General features: G+C 36.9%; 1 protein-coding gene across 5 annotated transcripts in view; it reads left to right on the top strand.

Moving 5' to 3' along the window:
* Positions 1-17,163, top strand: part of TBCK (TBC1 domain containing kinase) — a 243,705-nt gene extending 226,542 nt beyond the window's left edge. For all 5 annotated transcript variants that reach the window (XM_073017536.1, XM_073017534.1, XM_073017533.1 and 2 more), the window contains one exon: positions 15,127-17,163. In XM_073017536.1, coding sequence (XP_072873637.1) covers positions 15,127-15,237 — 111 coding nt within the window. In that variant the 3' untranslated portion in view covers positions 15,238-17,163. The remainder of the gene's footprint in view (positions 1-15,126) is intronic.
* Positions 17,164-17,460: the final 297 nt, after the last annotated feature.

Below are 17,460 nucleotides of genomic sequence, written 5' to 3'. Positions count from 1 at the left end.
TTCCAGACTAACCCAATGAGATGAATATGGCAATAAAATGCATCACACAATTTTTTTTTACTCCCACTGCATATAAAATTTATGTTTACACTATCCTGTAGTCTAGTAAGTATGCAATAGCATTATATCTAAATTAAGTACATACCTTAATCAAAAAATGCTTTATTGCTTAAAAAAAGAAATGCTAACAACCACCCAAGCCCTCTGTAAATCATAATCTTTTCCCTGGTGCAAGGTCTTGCCTCTACGTTGATAGCTACTGACTGATGGTTGCTGAAGGTTACTAAAGGGCAATGGTGGCTAAAGATTGAGGTGGCTGTGGCAATTTCTTAAAATAAAACAACAATGAAATTTGCTATATCAATTGACTCTTCATGAAAGATTTCTCTGTAGCATGCAGTGCTATTTAACAGCATTTTACTCACAGTAGAACTTCTTTCCAAATCAAGTCAATACTCTTCAATCCTGCTGTTGCTTTATCAAATAAATTTATGTAATAAATGCTTTGTTGTCAAAAATGATACAGCATCTTCACCAGGAGTAGATTCTATCTCAAGAACACAGTTTTTTGGTGCATTCATAAGCAGCAACCCCTCATCCATCCAAGTTTTATCATGAGATTGCAGCAATTCAGCCATATCTGAGGCTCTGCTTCTAATTCTAGTTCTTTTACTATTTCCACCACATTTGCAATTTCTACCTCCACTGAAGTCTTGAACTCCTCAAAGTCATCCATGAGGGTTGGAATCAACTTCTTCCAAACTCCATTTCATGTTGCTATTGTGACCTCCCATGAGTTACAAATGTTTTGAAAGACATCTAGAATGGTGGATTATTTCCAGAGGATTTCCATTTATTTTGCCCAGATCCATCAGAGGAGTCACTATCTATAGCAGCTACAGCCTTACAAAATGTATTTCTTAAAGAATAAGACCTGAAAGTTGAAATGACTCCTTCATCCATGGATTGCAAAATGTGTTAGAATGCATGAAGACAACATTCATCTCCATGTATGTTCTCCATCAGAGCTCTTGGGTGACCAAGTGCGTTGTCAGTGAGCAATAATATTTTGAAAGGAATCTTTTTTTCTGAGCAGTAGGTCACAACAAAGAACTTAAAATATTCAGTAACCATGCTGCAAACAGGTGTGCTGTCATCTGGACTTTGTTGTTCCATTTATAGAACACAGGCAGAGTAGATTTAGTATAATTCTTAAGTGCCCTAGGATTTTGGAATGGTCAGTGAGTATTAGCTTCAATTCAAAGTCACCATCTACATTAGCCCCTAACAGGAGAGTCAGTCAGCCTATCTTTTGAAGCTTTGAAACCAGGCATTGATCTCTTATCTGTAGTTATGAAAGCCCTAGATGGCATCTTCTTCCAATCAAAGGCTGCTTCATTTGCACTGAAAATCTGTTTAGTGTCATCAGCAATCTTAGCTAGATCTTCTGGATAACTGCAGTTTATCCATTAGTACCTATTGCTTTACCTTACACTTTTAGTTATGGAGACAGCTTCTTTTCTTAAACCTCATGAACCAACGTCTGCTAGCTTCCAACTTTTCTTCTGCAGCTTCCTCATCTCTCACAGCCTTCACAGAATTGGAGAGCTAAGGCCTGGCTCTGCAGATGGTGATTAAGAGAATGGTGTGACTGGGTTGATCTCCTATCCAGACCACAAAAACTTTCCCTGTATCAGTAAGAAGGCATTTTGCTTTCTTATCGTTTGGTGTTCACTGGAGTAGCACCTTTAATTTCATTTAAGAATGTTTCCTTTGCATTCACAACTTGGCTGTTTGGCACAAAATGCCCAGCTTTTGGGCTGTCTTGGCTATCAACATGCCTTCCTCACTAATCTTAATCATTTCTAGATTTTTTTTATTTAAAGTGAAAGTTATGTGACTCTTCCTTTCATTTGAACACCAAAGGCCATTGTGAGGTTATTAATTGGCCTAATTTTAATATTTTTAATATTTTTGTGTCTCAGGGAATAGGGAGGCTTAAGGAGAAGGAGAGAAACAGAGGAATGGCTATTCAGCGGAGTAGTCAAAACACATACAACATTTATTCACTAAGTTTGCCATCTTATATAGGTATGGCTCGTGTCCCCCAAAATAATTACAGTAGCAGCGTCTGAGATCACTTATCACAGATCATAACAGATATCATAATGAAAAAGTTTCAAATATTCCAATGATTACTAAAATGGAACTTAGAAGTACAAAGTGAGCACATTGCTATTGTAAAAATGGTACCAATAGACTTGCTTGACACAGGATTGCCACAACCCTTCAATTGGTTAAAAATGCAATAATTGTGATATGCACTATAGCAAAGCACAATAAAATGAGGTGTTCCTATATATATAATTTTTCCAACCACCCTTTAAGTATACTGTTTAACTGAATTATTATTACACATTTAACAGGTAACAAAACTAAGGCCAAAAAGGCTAAGAAACTTGGCCAGGAGCCCACAGCTAACAAATGGCAGAGTAGTGATTCAGACCCAGGGCTGTCTGTCTACAGAGTTCCTATACTTTCCTCCAAACCACCGAGCCTGTTTATTTGAAGTAGTATTTTCTCCTTCTTGACTAATGGCAAGATATTAGATGAAAAATTATTATTTGGCTTATTATTCTGTTAACTAGGTCTAAGATTATCTCCATCTTTACTACACAACTGTTTTCACTCAGGTCGCTGGTATCTTGTGCCTGACTTATTGAAAGACTTACTGCGGCTCCCCACTGTTCCTGCCTGCAGCTTCCCATCCCTCTGTTCCGCCCTACACTAGACTGAGCTTTTTGAAATGTAAATGTGATAGTTGCCAAAATACCTATGACTAGTTGCTAAAGTATCTATGACTTTACATTGCCTTCAAAATGAAGTTCGAATCCTAATCATGTTTTATAAGGCTCTCTTCTGGTCTGTGTTCCAAGGTCCTTCCTTGCCGCTGCTCCCTCACCCTCTTAGGTTTCAGCCATAATTACCTACTTGTAGTTCCTTATATTCTTTTGTTTTTCTCCTCATTTGGAGCATTCTTCCCACTTCTGTTCACCTAGCTAACTCCCATTTGTTTTGAAATGCTGTTTACATAGCATTTCTTCATGGAAGTTTTCCTTAACAATTCAAGTCTGGAACTAAGTACCACTCTTAAATCCTCATAGAAAATCTTTTACTTAGTTTACATATAGAGAGCAACTTTACGTATGCATTAGATAAATCTCATGCTTCCTTCAGAGAAATGCAGCACCCTGTGAGGGCACAAAGCTTAGAAAGGAAAGGATGGGCAACTTTTCGGGCTCCACTTACCCCCTTTTTCAGGCTTTCTCATGCAAGACACAATTTGAACAACCATAAATGATGACTCTAGGTAGCATTTATTAAATGGTATTGTAATCACTTGTTTACTTATTCATATCCCCATCTAGCTCATTGAGGAGAGAGACTATATTGCATTCATTGTTATATCCCCAGCCCCTAACATGGTGCCTTTCGAATAGAAAGCACTCAATAAATATTTGATAGCCAAATTGATTAAGTTAATGAACAAACACATGAAAATAATAGTTTGCAGTAGACTACACTTTTGCACAAGTTTCTCTAAAGAGCACGGCAAAAGAAAAAATACTAGCATCAAGTACTAGTGTAATGCAAGACAATAAACATTAAATGCCTACAAATTGAAACTATTGTGAGGAAAGAGAAATGAAAAAGATGCAGTCCCTTGCTCTCATAAAATTTTCAGTCTTGTTAGGAAGATTAAACATGTATACAAATGATTAAAATTGAAGGCAGAATGCAACATTGTGACATGTGCTATATTAGATTTATAATTAAAGTTCAGGAATTTACTGAGAAGGAAGAAATTTCATCTAAGTAAGTGAGGAATTCTGAAAGCTTTATGGAGAGGGTGATAATAGACCTAGACCTTCAACTATGGGTAGGATTTCAGTAATACCAAGTGTTGGGAAGGGCCACAGTCAGGAGGGAGTATTTCAGGCAAAGGAAACAGCACAGTAGCATTGGAAAGCACAGGGCTGCTTTGAAGAGCAGTTTGGCTGCAGATAAAGCTGGAAAGATATGGAGAATCTGAGTATAATAGAGGACCTTGAGTACTATGTTAAAGAGTTTTCATTTTAGCAGTCGGGAGCTATTAAAGGTTTTTAGAAAAGGAAAGTAACACACTATCAGCTGTATTTTGGAAAGTCATTTGGAAAATAACTTTTTTATTTGTATTAAGTTTTGCCAAAATTTAAGTGTCTTCCCTTTCTTTTGCCCTTGATCCCAATTAAACAAATTTTAAAACACCAAGGAACAGAGATTATCCCTAATATTCCCAGTCTATCTCAATGCTAGATTCTTACCTTTACGTTGACCCTCTCTCTCAAGCTTTCAGTCCCTCACCATCTAAATAGTTGGTAGTCCTCAGAGTGAACAAAGCTCACAAGACTGTGAGGAAGAGACAACAGAAGGGTTTGCCTAAGACTCATAGCCAAAGCTCTGTGACTTTCAAAATAAGACTAGGGAAATAATCCACTGCTGTTACTATGTGTTTCAAGACACCTGGTCACTTTCTTTCCTTACTTTCTTTGTAACACTAAAGAACAATCTTCTCTTCTTTTAACCTTTCATGTAAATATAAGTTAATGTATATATTTGTGTTAGGAGTAAGCAAGTATGTGTGTAATGAATTTGTCTTTCTTGAAGTGCAAAGGGATGTTAGACTTAACTATTATCAAAATGAAACTTCTAAAAAGAAATTTTAAATAGTACACATTGTCTTTACTAACTATGGTAAGCAAACTATTTCTTGGAAGGGATCCATGGATCTTGACTTACTTTGCTTAAGGACAATAACTGTAGTAAGGAAGAAATCTCTATATGAATCTGACTGAAGTCTCAGGATTTTCTGAGAACCTTCCATAATGTTACCACCAGTCAGCAGAAAACTGGGTGAGGAAAACCTAGAAGCATTAGGACCACTTAGGAACTAATCCAACAATAATTGGGCTCTAAAATGAAGTAGAAGAAGAATGAAAAAAAAAAAAAAGAAAGGAATGGATGCAAGACAAGTCCTAAATTGACACAGCTTTGTACCTAATTAAATGTGGAGACAAAGGAGTTTTAAAATATGTGTGTATCTATCTGTATCTATCTATATTTAATATAAAGAGAGAGAGAGACAGATATAAGACCTAGGCTGGGAGTGGTGGCTCACACCTGTAATCCTAGCACTACGAGAGGCTAAGGAGGAAGGATCACTCCAAGAGTTTGATACCAGCCTGGGCAACAAAGTGAGACCTTGTTTCTACAAAAATAAAAAGTAATTAAAAAAGACCTTAAAGTCTCCAAGTTGGGTGTTTGGGGAGGTTGCTGAGACTGTTACCAGAGATAGAGAAGAGAAGAATAACGTAGGTTTGGAAAGAATGTGATTAATTTTGGACATACTGAAATTGAAGTGCTAATGGTGCATCACTGGAAAAATTATCAGCTGAGCATTTGGAGATTCAGACTAGAATTCTAAGAAGACTTATACTAGATGTGTATTGAATCCTCCCACTTATGTAATAAACAGTATTCTACAGAACATGAAAAAAAGGTGTAGAGTTTCATTTTCCATAATTACCATAATTATGGTATAATTTTCCATACTTTCCATAATTACCTTTAAAAGCTTATAAATGAATTATTCTAGAAAGAAAGACAAATTCCAGGTGATAACCTCAATAAGAAATTGTTAAAAAGGCCCTTAAAAGATATATTAATAACTTGTATTTGTTTCAAGAAACCATAAAAATTCACTGTCTCCATTATAAATTAGCTTATAAATAAGAAAAAAATAAGTGCAAGTGATTGGTAGAAGAAATTAAAGAAAATGAGATCAAAGTGAAGTAGAAGAGAAAGGAAAGGAAAATACCATTTTGACATGTGAGAAGAAAAAATCATATATATGTGCATGTATGTATATATAACTGGACTTTCAACAAACCAAACTATGGAGTATAAGTTGCATTGACTTATACTCATGCTAAGATGTTATGCACCGTAGGAAAAATATTTATTTGTCTTGACATTTCTATTTAAAACCTACACTTTAAAAATTTTAAATTATCTTTCTTACCTTTAATCCTTATGAGATTTTGTTAGAATTACATATGAAAGTAAAATAGGAGAGGAAAAGAAGGAAAATTTATAATTGTTCATGAAGATATCCATTTATCCTTTTTTTTTCCACGCTTCTATTGAGTGATCCATTAAAAATTGCCAAACTCATTGAGAAAAAAGGAACTAAGAAAGCACGGGGCTTCTTTGAACAGAGCAATTTTAGCTGCAGACAAAGGTGGGAACATATGGAGAGTCTGATTATGATAGCACAGAGCCTAAGAGTAGAAAGTAAAACTTTCACTGCATCCTCTTTAAACTCTTCTATCTACTTCTCTTCCTTAACTGTGGAAATGAAGTGAGGAGATTGTCTGTCATGTGTGGATATAGATGATATGTTACATATAGTAACATATGTCAAGCATTTATTTCTATATTTATAAACATCACAATTTTTGTATATGTTTTTGTGTAGATGTCTTTTAAAAGATACCATTTTAAAAAATTATCTTGCCTGTTCACCTCATACAAGAGTTGGGTGAAGACCCTATTAGTAAAGGATAAAAGCAACTAGCATTTGACCCTTACCAGAACCAGTCAGATTCCTTAATAATTTGCTCTAAAATCCTTTCCGTCTCCTCCACTGGAAGTAAAACAGCTTAACCAGTCCCTAGCGTAGTGCCTGACACACAGTAGATGCTCAGAAAGTATTTGTTGAATGAATGAATCAGTTATTCAACATATATTAGAGCAAATACTATGTACTAGTAGTCACTGTTCTAGGCATTGGAGAAACAGTAACAAGTAAAATTAAGTTCCTACTCTCATGGAACTTACAATATTTGGGAGAGACCATCAATAAACATACATACATATATATAGTTTTGAGATAGATAGATATTTTATTTATATATATAGTGTTTATAAATGCTCAAGGTTAACATGAGGGAGAAGAGTGTTGATGGCTTCTTTTCTTTATAGAGTGATTAGCTTCTTTTCTTTATAGAGCTCTTATTCTGAGAATGGAAAGCCACTAGAAGATGTGGAACAAAGGGTGTTATATCATCCAATTCATATTTTAAGAGAATCATTCTTTTGATGATTGTCATGTAGAGAAAGATTATACTGGGCAAGGATAGAAGTAGTCAAGAAGTTCTTGCAGTAATCTAAGTAAGAGATGATGGTGGTTTGGACTAGGAGATGAGATTAGAGAGGTTGGTGATGGGGAGTTGGGGAATGGTTTGCAGATTTGCAGATCATGTAGGACCTCATGGACTATGGAAAAGACTGGAATTTATTCTGAATAAAACTACAGGCCATTAAAATGCTTTGTGACAGGTTATGCAAAATGTCTGACTTATATTTTAAAAGAATCCCTCACATTGTGTGAGCATTAGACCATAGGGGAAAGAGTGGAAGCAGGGGAGACCAGTTGATAGGTCGTTACGATAATCTAGGTAAGAAATAACCATCACTTGAGCTAGTACAATATTAGTACAGGCAGTGAGAAGTGATCAGATTCTGAATATGTTTCGAAAGTTACAGGATACATTGGTAAAGAAAAAAGAAACACATCCAGGTCTATTAGTTAAATATCTAGAAGACTGAAATTGCCATTTCCTGAAATAAGGAATACTTCAGGAGAGGATTGGGTAGAAGAGGGTAGGAATCAAGTGTTCCACTTTGAAAATGTTAAGCTTGTGAAGCCTACTAGATATCAAAGTGTCTAATAGATGTTGAGGAAGCAGATTCATGAGTTTAAATTCCAGGGAAGATAGTAAAGACAAATTTGCAATCATCAGTGTGTAGATAGGACTTAAATCTGTGGGACTAAATGAAATCATTTAGGGGAGGAATGTAGATAGAGAAGAGGTCAGAGGACTAAGCAATGGGGCACAAAGTCAAAAAGATAAGAAAAATCCACCAAGGGAGATGAGAAGGCACAGCTAGTGAAGTAGTAGAACCAGGAGAGATTGGTGTACTGAAAGGTAATGGAAGAAAGTTTTGAAGAAAGGAGGGCATGATCAAATGTGTCATATGATGCTGATAGGCCAAGTCAGATTCAGAATGAGTTTTAAAAGTTGGATTTGACAATGTGGAGATTGCTGCCAGTCTTAATAAGAGTATTTTGGGGGAGTGGTAGAGACAAAAGTTTGGGGAGAATTTGAGAGAGAATAGGCTTCTTGCAAAGAAATGAAAAGAGATAGCACAAACCATTAGATTAAAAGAGTCTTAAAAGATGTCCGTCAGTCACAATGCATGGCCCTTGTGTAGATCCTGACTCAACTAAACAAATTTAATTATGGATGAACAGATGGACAGACAAAGAGAGGGAGGGGAAGAGAGAGAGAGGACGTTTATGAGTTATGAGCTAATTCGAAATTTGAACACTTACTGAATATTTGATTATATTGTACAAGAAGAGTATTACTGGGGCTTTTTTCTGGGTGTGATAGTACTGTGGGTATATATTTTTTAAATCCTGTTATTTCAATGATACATGTTTATGTATGAAATGATAAAACATCTGGGTTTGCATCGAAACAGTACAAAGGTGGGAAGAGGGCATAGAAGGAATGAATGATACAATTTGGCTACAAGTTACAATTGTTGAAGCTGCTCATTATACCTTTCTTGTCTATATTTATATATTTTTTTACTTTTTTTAAATTAAAAAGGTACAGAGAAAGAATGGGAAGACATGAAATAGAGATAGCAACTTTGGGTGACAGGAAATTAAAACATGAAATACATTGAGTTAGCACACTCTAGGTATTTACATATCTCCTTATGTAACACAAACTATAAAAATATTTTTTAAGATAAAAATCCTTACACTATCAAATTTCCTAACCTCAAATATTACTTCCAAGAAAAATAGAAACAACTTGGTTAAAAGTTTATTAGAACACTTTTTGTGAACAATACTAAAGAATACTATTAGTATGGGTTCAAAATAACCCAGATACCATTGAAGTAGTTATTTGTAAAATAAACATGGATGAGAAAGCTGGACCATGTAATGGCTATTCTTCTAGACTCTCCCATGTTTAAAAAATGCATAATTAGCATTTTCTCATATATAACACACTAATATGCTGGAATTACCTGTTCTTCTCCTTCCTTGTCACAAGTACCTATGGTAGGGTATAAAATGATTACTGACCTGTGCATTCACCTTCTTGGCTTTGCTCTGCTGCTGGTTTTATTTCTGTGAGTGAAATTACAAAATACAGCAACCACTGCCTAATTGTTATTAAATATTATTACTATAAAAACCAGTTTTATACTTTATATAATACTATTAAGAAAATAAACTTCAATGAATTAAAAAGATCTGAATATGGAAGACTAGCAGGACACAAAATATTTATCTCAGTATGGGGGACCACAATAAGGACTGAAACAAAAAGTGACATTCAAAATTATATTTGGTTATATAATCAAGGGAAGAAATCTGTGGAGTGTTAAGAGAGATCATTCCCACCTCTTTCCTACTAATCCCTGCCATAGTTCTTATGTTTCTCATTGAGATCACTAAGATGGACAGTTCTACTGATTAAGAACTGTATTAATGAGCTCAGAAATTTCTTAATTGGAACAAGAGAGCACTTCACTTATATTTATTCCAAGGCCACACTGTACTGTAGATTGAGAAATCACCCCATATTCTGTTTTTCATCTCAAATATGCTTATCTGCCTTGTCTAGCCAAGCTCTTAGAAATATGCACCTAATTTGTGTGAAGCGTCAGCCTAGCCATGGTTACACAGTGCCAGCAATATTGAATATGTGCCATATTCTCAGCATTCCAGAGGGTCAAGAGGAGGCATAAGACTAATAGCATCTGCCTCACATCCATAAGATAAAGAAAAGCAAATTACTTTGGCTGCTTATTATAGGATAATTGCCAGTTTCTTTATTCAGTACCATGCTCAACCGAAAGTAAAATTTTCATACCCCAAATGTAGGATTATTTGGAGGGAAAGGAATGGGCAGATAAAATGGGAGAGAGAAAAGACTTCTCTGTTTGAGCTTTGTCAGGGTCTTAGTTAGTCCATGCCAATTGTCCAGTCTCCAGTATCAACTTCAGACTCATATCAGGTAACCTAATTGTCCTGCCATGTGTTCCTCCCTAAATCTTCCAGAACCCCAAAGCTTTCTTAGTTTCCTACTGCTACCATGAGTTCTTCCCAAACCTGTGTCCTAGAAAGCCCAATGAGAGACATGATTCTGATCCACATACCTCATGAATCTTACCTATCATCAGCTTTTAATTTTTTGGCCTTAGTTCACCCACACTACTCTGTGGCTGCTTAACAATCCCTTTTCTTCACTTATTCTGCTGCTAGCACAACTTAACTTTCTCCAGGCAAACATGCCGGTCTCTTAATCCAAGTTCAGATGCAAGATAAAAAGAGAAAACAAGATAGAGTGGCACCCACAAGAGCCTTCCACATTCAGATACTGCTGTATTAAGGTGTGCCTAACCACACCCTAGAAATGAATTCCAGCACCAGATCCTAAAAACCAGAGGAATGGTGAAAATACAAAAGCTTTGGACCCTCTCCACTTGGAGTGCTGTCCACAAAAATGAGGTCTGGAAGTCCCCAGATCCTGTGCCAGCAGATAGCATATCTGGCCCCCTCACGTGGAATGTTGCTATATAGATCTCAGCTAGTTGTGCAGTTTGAAGAACTCCATTCTCTCTACATGGGATGTGGCCCTATAGTGGGCCTTAGTGGCGACCCACGAGTTTTTATGTTATTTTCATTATTAACCAGTTGAAGATATTTTCTAATTTTCATTGTGAATTCTTTGACCTGTAACATTTAGAGGCACATTGCTTAATTTAGAAAGAGTTAGAGATTTTTCTAGTCACCTTTTTGTTACTGATTTCCAGCATAATTTTTACTGTCATCAAAGAACATAATCTGAATAATTTTAATCCTTTAAAAATCTGAGAGTTGCTTTTTTGAATTGGTCAATTTTGTAAATGTTTCATGTGTACTTAACAAGAATTTTATTCTGAAGGTATTGGGCGTTAGTGTTCTGTATTTGTTCCTTATGTAGATGTGTTAATTGTATTGTTCAAATATTGCATCTTACTGGTTGTTTTCTGGTTATTTCACCTAACATCATGGTGGATTTGTCTGTTTTGCCATTCAGTGCTATCACACTTTTATATTCTGAAGTCTTTGTTATTGAATGCTTGCAAATTTAGAATTGTCATATCTTTTCAGCAAATTGAATTTTTTATCACTATGAAATCTCCCTTTTTGTCTGTAATAATCTGTTTCACATTAAATTCTACTATGTCTGATAAAGTTTGGCCCTCACAAATTTCAGCCCTACAAACACAGCAGCCTTTTCTAGTGCAAAGTGACTTGCTCTCCGCATATACCTATAGGAATTGCAGTTTGAGGTCCCAGACAAACCTGACCTGCAAATGAATCCCATTATCTAATTAAATGACTCTCAATGCTAGTTACACATTAGAATCACCTGGGAAAGGGGGAACCTTTTAAAAACAACTGATGTCAGAGCCCTGCCCCAAGAAACTCTTATTTATTACTAGTCTGGAACAAACCTGGGTATTGCTGTTTAGTAAAAGCACCCAGATGATTTTGCTGACTTTATAACCACTGGTTCAGTATGATATCCTGCCACCTCCACCAAGTATGTTGCTCAGTAAGTCTAGATTTGTAATTTCTGGGTGGAGTGTGCACTCTGTGGAGTATGCAGTCAAAAGCCCTGCCAGATGAAAAATGAAAAGTGGAAGAAACCCTATACCCTAGATGCCTGGTTCTCCCCTGCCCCACTGTGTGTCTCCTCCATGTAGGATGTGACTTTTTTCACACTGTGGAAATCTACCCCAGCACATCCACAGCCTTTTCTTTCCTCCCTAACCTATCAAGCTACAGCCACAAAGAATACTGTCTGATAAGTATCGCAATTGTGGCCATCACATCTGGATTCTCATTCCCTTTAAGTCAATAATGAAAGAGAAAAAGAAGGAAAGACGAAAGAAACCAGCTCCCCAGCCCCTGTTAAATTCAGAAACTCTGCTTATTACTCTGGACTGCTAAGATCCCTAAACTTCTGCCTTTTTTTTTTTTTTTTTGAGACAGCGTCTAGCTCTGTGGCCCAGGCTGGAGTGCAGTGGCGAGATCTCGGCTCACTGCAAGCTCCGCCTCCCGGGTTCACGCCATTCCCCTGTCTCACCCTCCCGAGTAGCTGGGACTACAGGCACCTGCCACCTCACCTGGCTAGTTTTTTGTATATTTTAGTAGAGACGGGGTTTCACCGTGTTAGCCAGGATCATCTCGATCCCCTGACCTCGTGATCCTCCCGTCTCGGCCTCCCAAAGTGCTGGGATTACGGGCTTGAGCCACCGCTCCCGGCCAACTTCTGCTTTTATGCTACCTATACTACTTCGTATTGTCTATTACTATCTCCCCCACTGAACTCTAAGCACTCCAAAAACTGGAACAGTGCCTAGTACCTACTTTGTAGGTGCTCAGTGAAATGCTTGATAAATGAATGACCAAGTAACTGAACAAAGAAATGTTTCCATAGCAGTAGAAAAGATGCAGTCATGGTTTCACTGCCAGGGGCCAGTATTTAACATGGATAATTGAAAACAGCAGAGGATCAGAGGAGCAGAACTCATAATCTTATGTGAAAACTCAACAGTTGCTCTTTTTCTTAAACACAGCCTGCTTCTTTTCAAGGCATCTAAACATTTGCTGTCTCCTTGCACTCCATTTCTACTCTTCTTAGACCTCCCACACAGCAGCAACCTGATTGTTGCAAAGTGCTCTGTTCTGCCTGCTTTGTCTTTACCATTTTCCAGCTCAGTAGCAGCCTAGTTGTTAGGGACTTCGTTACGATAACAGAACTCTTTCTAGCTCTACAGCATAGTTTAAGGGAGATTAGTTGAATGTACAGTCCTTCCTTACTCATTTTCTGATTTCCACAGGGTTTTGAAAGAACTGAAAGTTAAGACTGCTTATCCACAAGGCTTTTTCAGTAATGTTATGTTTATGTTAGAATTCTGGCCTAAATGGTAATTGAATTGTGCGTGTAGGAGAATGCAGCCAAGATGTTTTGGTAATCATATGGTACCAGGGACTGTTCTGCCTGCACATGACTCGGGCAGATGAATCAGCTGCTTGCTTTCTTAAGGACTGGGGTTCAAAGAGAAGTAAGAACAGGATGAAGACCAGCTCACACTGGCTGACTTGACACCTTTTGAAATACAGGAGCACTGTTTCTCTTCAACATTAGTTGCTATCAAAGATTCCCATCTGGTAGCTCTAAGAGAGGATAGGATGTGAAATATAAACAGCTGTTTGAATCTCTGTGGAGCCACTGCAGAGAATCATAGAGAAGATAAGTAGGGTCAGCAGTACTAAGACCCATTGATGTGAGTTGTTTTGGAGATTGTGAAGATCCCAGTCCAGCATTATTTATTCCACCTACTGACCGAGAACTTTATCCTTTTGGCTTAAGGCAGTATTATTCAAAAAATTGTTCATGGGCCACCTGCTTTAGAATCATCTACGGGTGCTTATTTAAAACTATCTATCCCTGAACCCCAGATCAATAGAGCAGAATCTCTGGGAGTGAGGCCTTGAACTTGTCCTGGCCAAACCACTCAGCCCATTCTTTTGAACCCTAAAGTTTAGATTGCTGCCTTGAGATCTTACTAAGTATTAAACCTCAAATAGCGCCAAGAAGCAACAGCACTGTGAGCAGCTTAGTCGTTTTTGTTGAAAGATCTAAGATCAGGTTTTAGTAGAGAGAGTAATTGAAGAGAACTTGAGGACACAAATACTCAATGAGGAGGAACAGGACACTACCAAAGAGAAGGAACAGAGATAAAATAGCCAAAGAGCCAAAGAAAAACTTCTTTACTTCATGATTTTGCCCTGGGTTTTATGATCATTTGGCATAGTTTACTTCAATCCAGCAAACATATATTGAGCCCCTACCATGTGCCAGGTACCAGGAAGAAAACAAAATAGAAGGAAGCTCTTAAGTGGATAATTTAAATAAATGAGGTAAGGCCAAAGATTGAGATTTATACAAGAAACTTCAGGAGCTGAGAAGCAGGGACCCTAATGGCAACTTAGCTCCTAGAGAAGGAAAGTACCTGAGCAGGAAAATGAATAGAAGTCAGGCAGGTTTGAGGTTATGTGTGGGGGGGTTACTATTGAGGAGGAGCTAAAGAGGGGACAGGAATTGATGGGAAATGGAGCAAGTGCCCAACATTGGACAATCTGCCCAAGAAAAGGTCTGAACATAAAGCAGTATGCTATATTGGGATTGACACACAGTTCAGGGCTGCTTTATCATGAAGTGCAAAGAATGAAAAAACGCAATCGATGATCCTGAACAGGTAGATTTGAGCTAAGTCAGATATGTATATGTCTTGATAACTTTTACAAAGCCCTCTTGTGCTAGAATCTAGAAGGCTTCCTGGATCTGTCCTTCAAATTCATTCCAGGTTTGGGACCTCAAAATATTAGTTGTGATTGCTCCAAAAACATGTTACAACTGGTTTATGGGCCCTCTGTGGGACATTGAAGTGGACTATAATATCAAAATTTTTTCAATGTAAATTTGAGCTTGTTTTGACTATTACTGGAAGAATACCTAAAATTAATAACATTAATGACCTCTGGAGAGGGAGGACTGGGAACAGAAGTGGAATGAGTTTACTTCTCATTGTGTACCCTTTTCTACTGAATTTGAATTGTTTACCATGTATATTTATCACATATTCAAAAAAAAATCATAAAAGAGAACAAAAGAGACATTTATTCCATAAGATAAAGATATTGTTAGCATATAAAAGAGTAATTTAATTTATAATAACCAAGTTGACAACTTATTATACAGTGGTGACAGCAATCATAACATTAAAATTATTTTGTCTTTCAAATTCTGAAAAAAACATGAAGTTGGAGATATCTTCTGTATATCCTCTAAACATTTTGCCTCTTTTTTTTTTTTCCAGTTTGCAGCTCACCTTGTGAAGATGAAATATCCAAGAATCTGTATTCTAGATGGTGGCATTAATAAAATCAAGCCAACAGGCCTCCTCACTGTCCCATCTCCTCAAATATGAAGAACCAAGAGTGTGACTGCCAAAAGTCAGCGTGGCATCAGCACCAACAGCACAGTTCTTCATATCCATGCCACTCTCAGACAAAACTAGATGTCTAGATTGTTGCATTTCCATAAAGTTTGTCATGAGACGTTTTTAAAAATCTCATAACCCACATGTTCAGCTATCCACACAAGAAATTTGACTGTACATGTATTGCTGAAAGAATTTTTCTCAACAGTGAAATCTGATCATATATTTTTACTACACTGCCACATAAAGCCCAAGAAATTCAGCTGATGAGACAGATTTAGCATTATCAAGAAATCCCAGTTGCCCTGAAAAAGCTGTCCTCCATTGTACTGAACAGACAGTCCTGTTGATTGTATTATTTAGAAACATACACTGAATGTGGGCTAAAATCATCATCTTTCCATGATAATGAAAATTGAGAAACTATTCACAATGCCTTCCTTATAAATAAATGCTACATTTAGTAACTCATTTCACCCAAACAAGGGTGTGTGTGTGTAGGGGAAGTGGAGTTTATCCCATTGCAGAAAGTGGTAATATTTACTCCCAGAAAAATGACATTTAGAAACCATTCATATTTGATAGAATATTTGGTCAGTTCCTGTAGCAAAGAAGAATGGCTTCAACAAATTTTCTAGTTTCTTTATCACATGAAATTCTGTACAGTCAGTCTAGGGCTAGTATACTGGTTTCCTGATCATTAAGAACTCATTATCTTCTCTCATTGCTTTACCAACCTCAATACGTGTCATCATCTCATGGATGAAAATAGCTCCTCAGCTTCTACCATCACATCTATTATCTAGAAGGAAGAGAATGAGGGAAGGAGGGAGGGGATGAAGCGAAAAAAAGGAATGAAAGAAGGAGGGAGGAAAGACAGAAAAAAAGAAAGGAAAAAAAGCAAAGCATGCTCCTTCCCATTAAGGTCATAAACCAGAAGTTGCACACACTACCTCTGCTTACATATCATTGGCCAGAACTTAGGTACATGGCCACACCTAGCTTAAAGGGAAACTGGAAGTATAGTCTTTGGGTAGTTGATCATTTCCCCAGCTAAAAAAATTCTTATTACTGTGTGGGAAGAGTACATATTGAGGTACAGCTAGCAACCTCTGCCTCTGCCACATTGTTTTTAAAATGAGTATTATATTTCATTAAATCTAAGACATCTCACAATTTTAGGTACCACAAAGAAAAAAATGAAGCCAAATGAATTGTGACACATTGTCAATTAAAAGACACATTCCCTGGGAGGCCGAGGTCAGGAGTTTGGCCAACATGGGGAAACTCTGTCTCTACTAAAAATATAAAAATCAGCCGGGCATAGTGGCATGTGTCTGTGATCCCAGCTACTCAAGAGAGGCAGGAGAATCACTTGAACCCAAGAGGTGGAGATTGCAGTGAGCCGAGATAGGGCCACTGTACTCCAGCCCGGGCAACAGGGTGAGACTCCGTCTCAAAAAAAAAAAAAAAAAGATACGTTCCCATTTCAGAAACCTGAAAAAATATGCATCTTATAATTATTGAAATATAGCATATCCTTTAACTATCTTCAATTTTGTTTTAACTAAAAAGTGTTAATTCATCTATAACAATATTCCACTCCAATGTTAAGACTGCCTAGGCAGAACATTTCAATAAGAGCCTCAATTCAGCTTTCTGGGCCATGGTTTTGTTGTTGCTGCTATTGTTTATTTTAGTTTCTCTTCTTTGCATCTACTTTTTAAATTGAGATATACTTTACTTACCATAAAATTCATCCTTTTAAAATGTACAATTCAGTAGTTTTTAGTGTATTCACAAAGTTGTGCAATCACTATTATCCAGAATACTTTCATTGTATGCAATTGTCTACCTGATCAGGTATTCCACATTAACCCCTCCCAAGGTCTTTAATAAATGTTTGTGTATGGAGTGAGGGGTCCAGGTTCATTCTTGCATGTAAGTATCCAGTTGTCCCAGGAGCCATGCTGTTTTGTTTGTTTTATTCAATTTATTTGGTCATTCACCAAATACGTTTTGAATACCTACTATGTCTAAGACACTAATCCATAGTTATATCATTTGTGATCCTTACCTAGTTTACAAAGAAAAAAATAGGAGAAATAATGAGAACAAATATTTACCAAGATTTCCCTAACATTGTTTTTGGGCCATCATCTATCCTCTTCAGAGAAATATTAAATCCTCCTGTCCTGGCAATTACTGTTC

Source organism: Chlorocebus sabaeus, chromosome 7, assembly GCF_047675955.1.
Source record: "Chlorocebus sabaeus isolate Y175 chromosome 7, mChlSab1.0.hap1, whole genome shotgun sequence".
Lineage (NCBI taxonomy): Eukaryota > Metazoa > Chordata > Mammalia > Primates > Cercopithecidae > Chlorocebus > Chlorocebus sabaeus.
The sequence above is the reverse complement of the archived record's forward strand: the minus strand, read 5'-3'. Positions and strand labels throughout refer to the sequence as shown.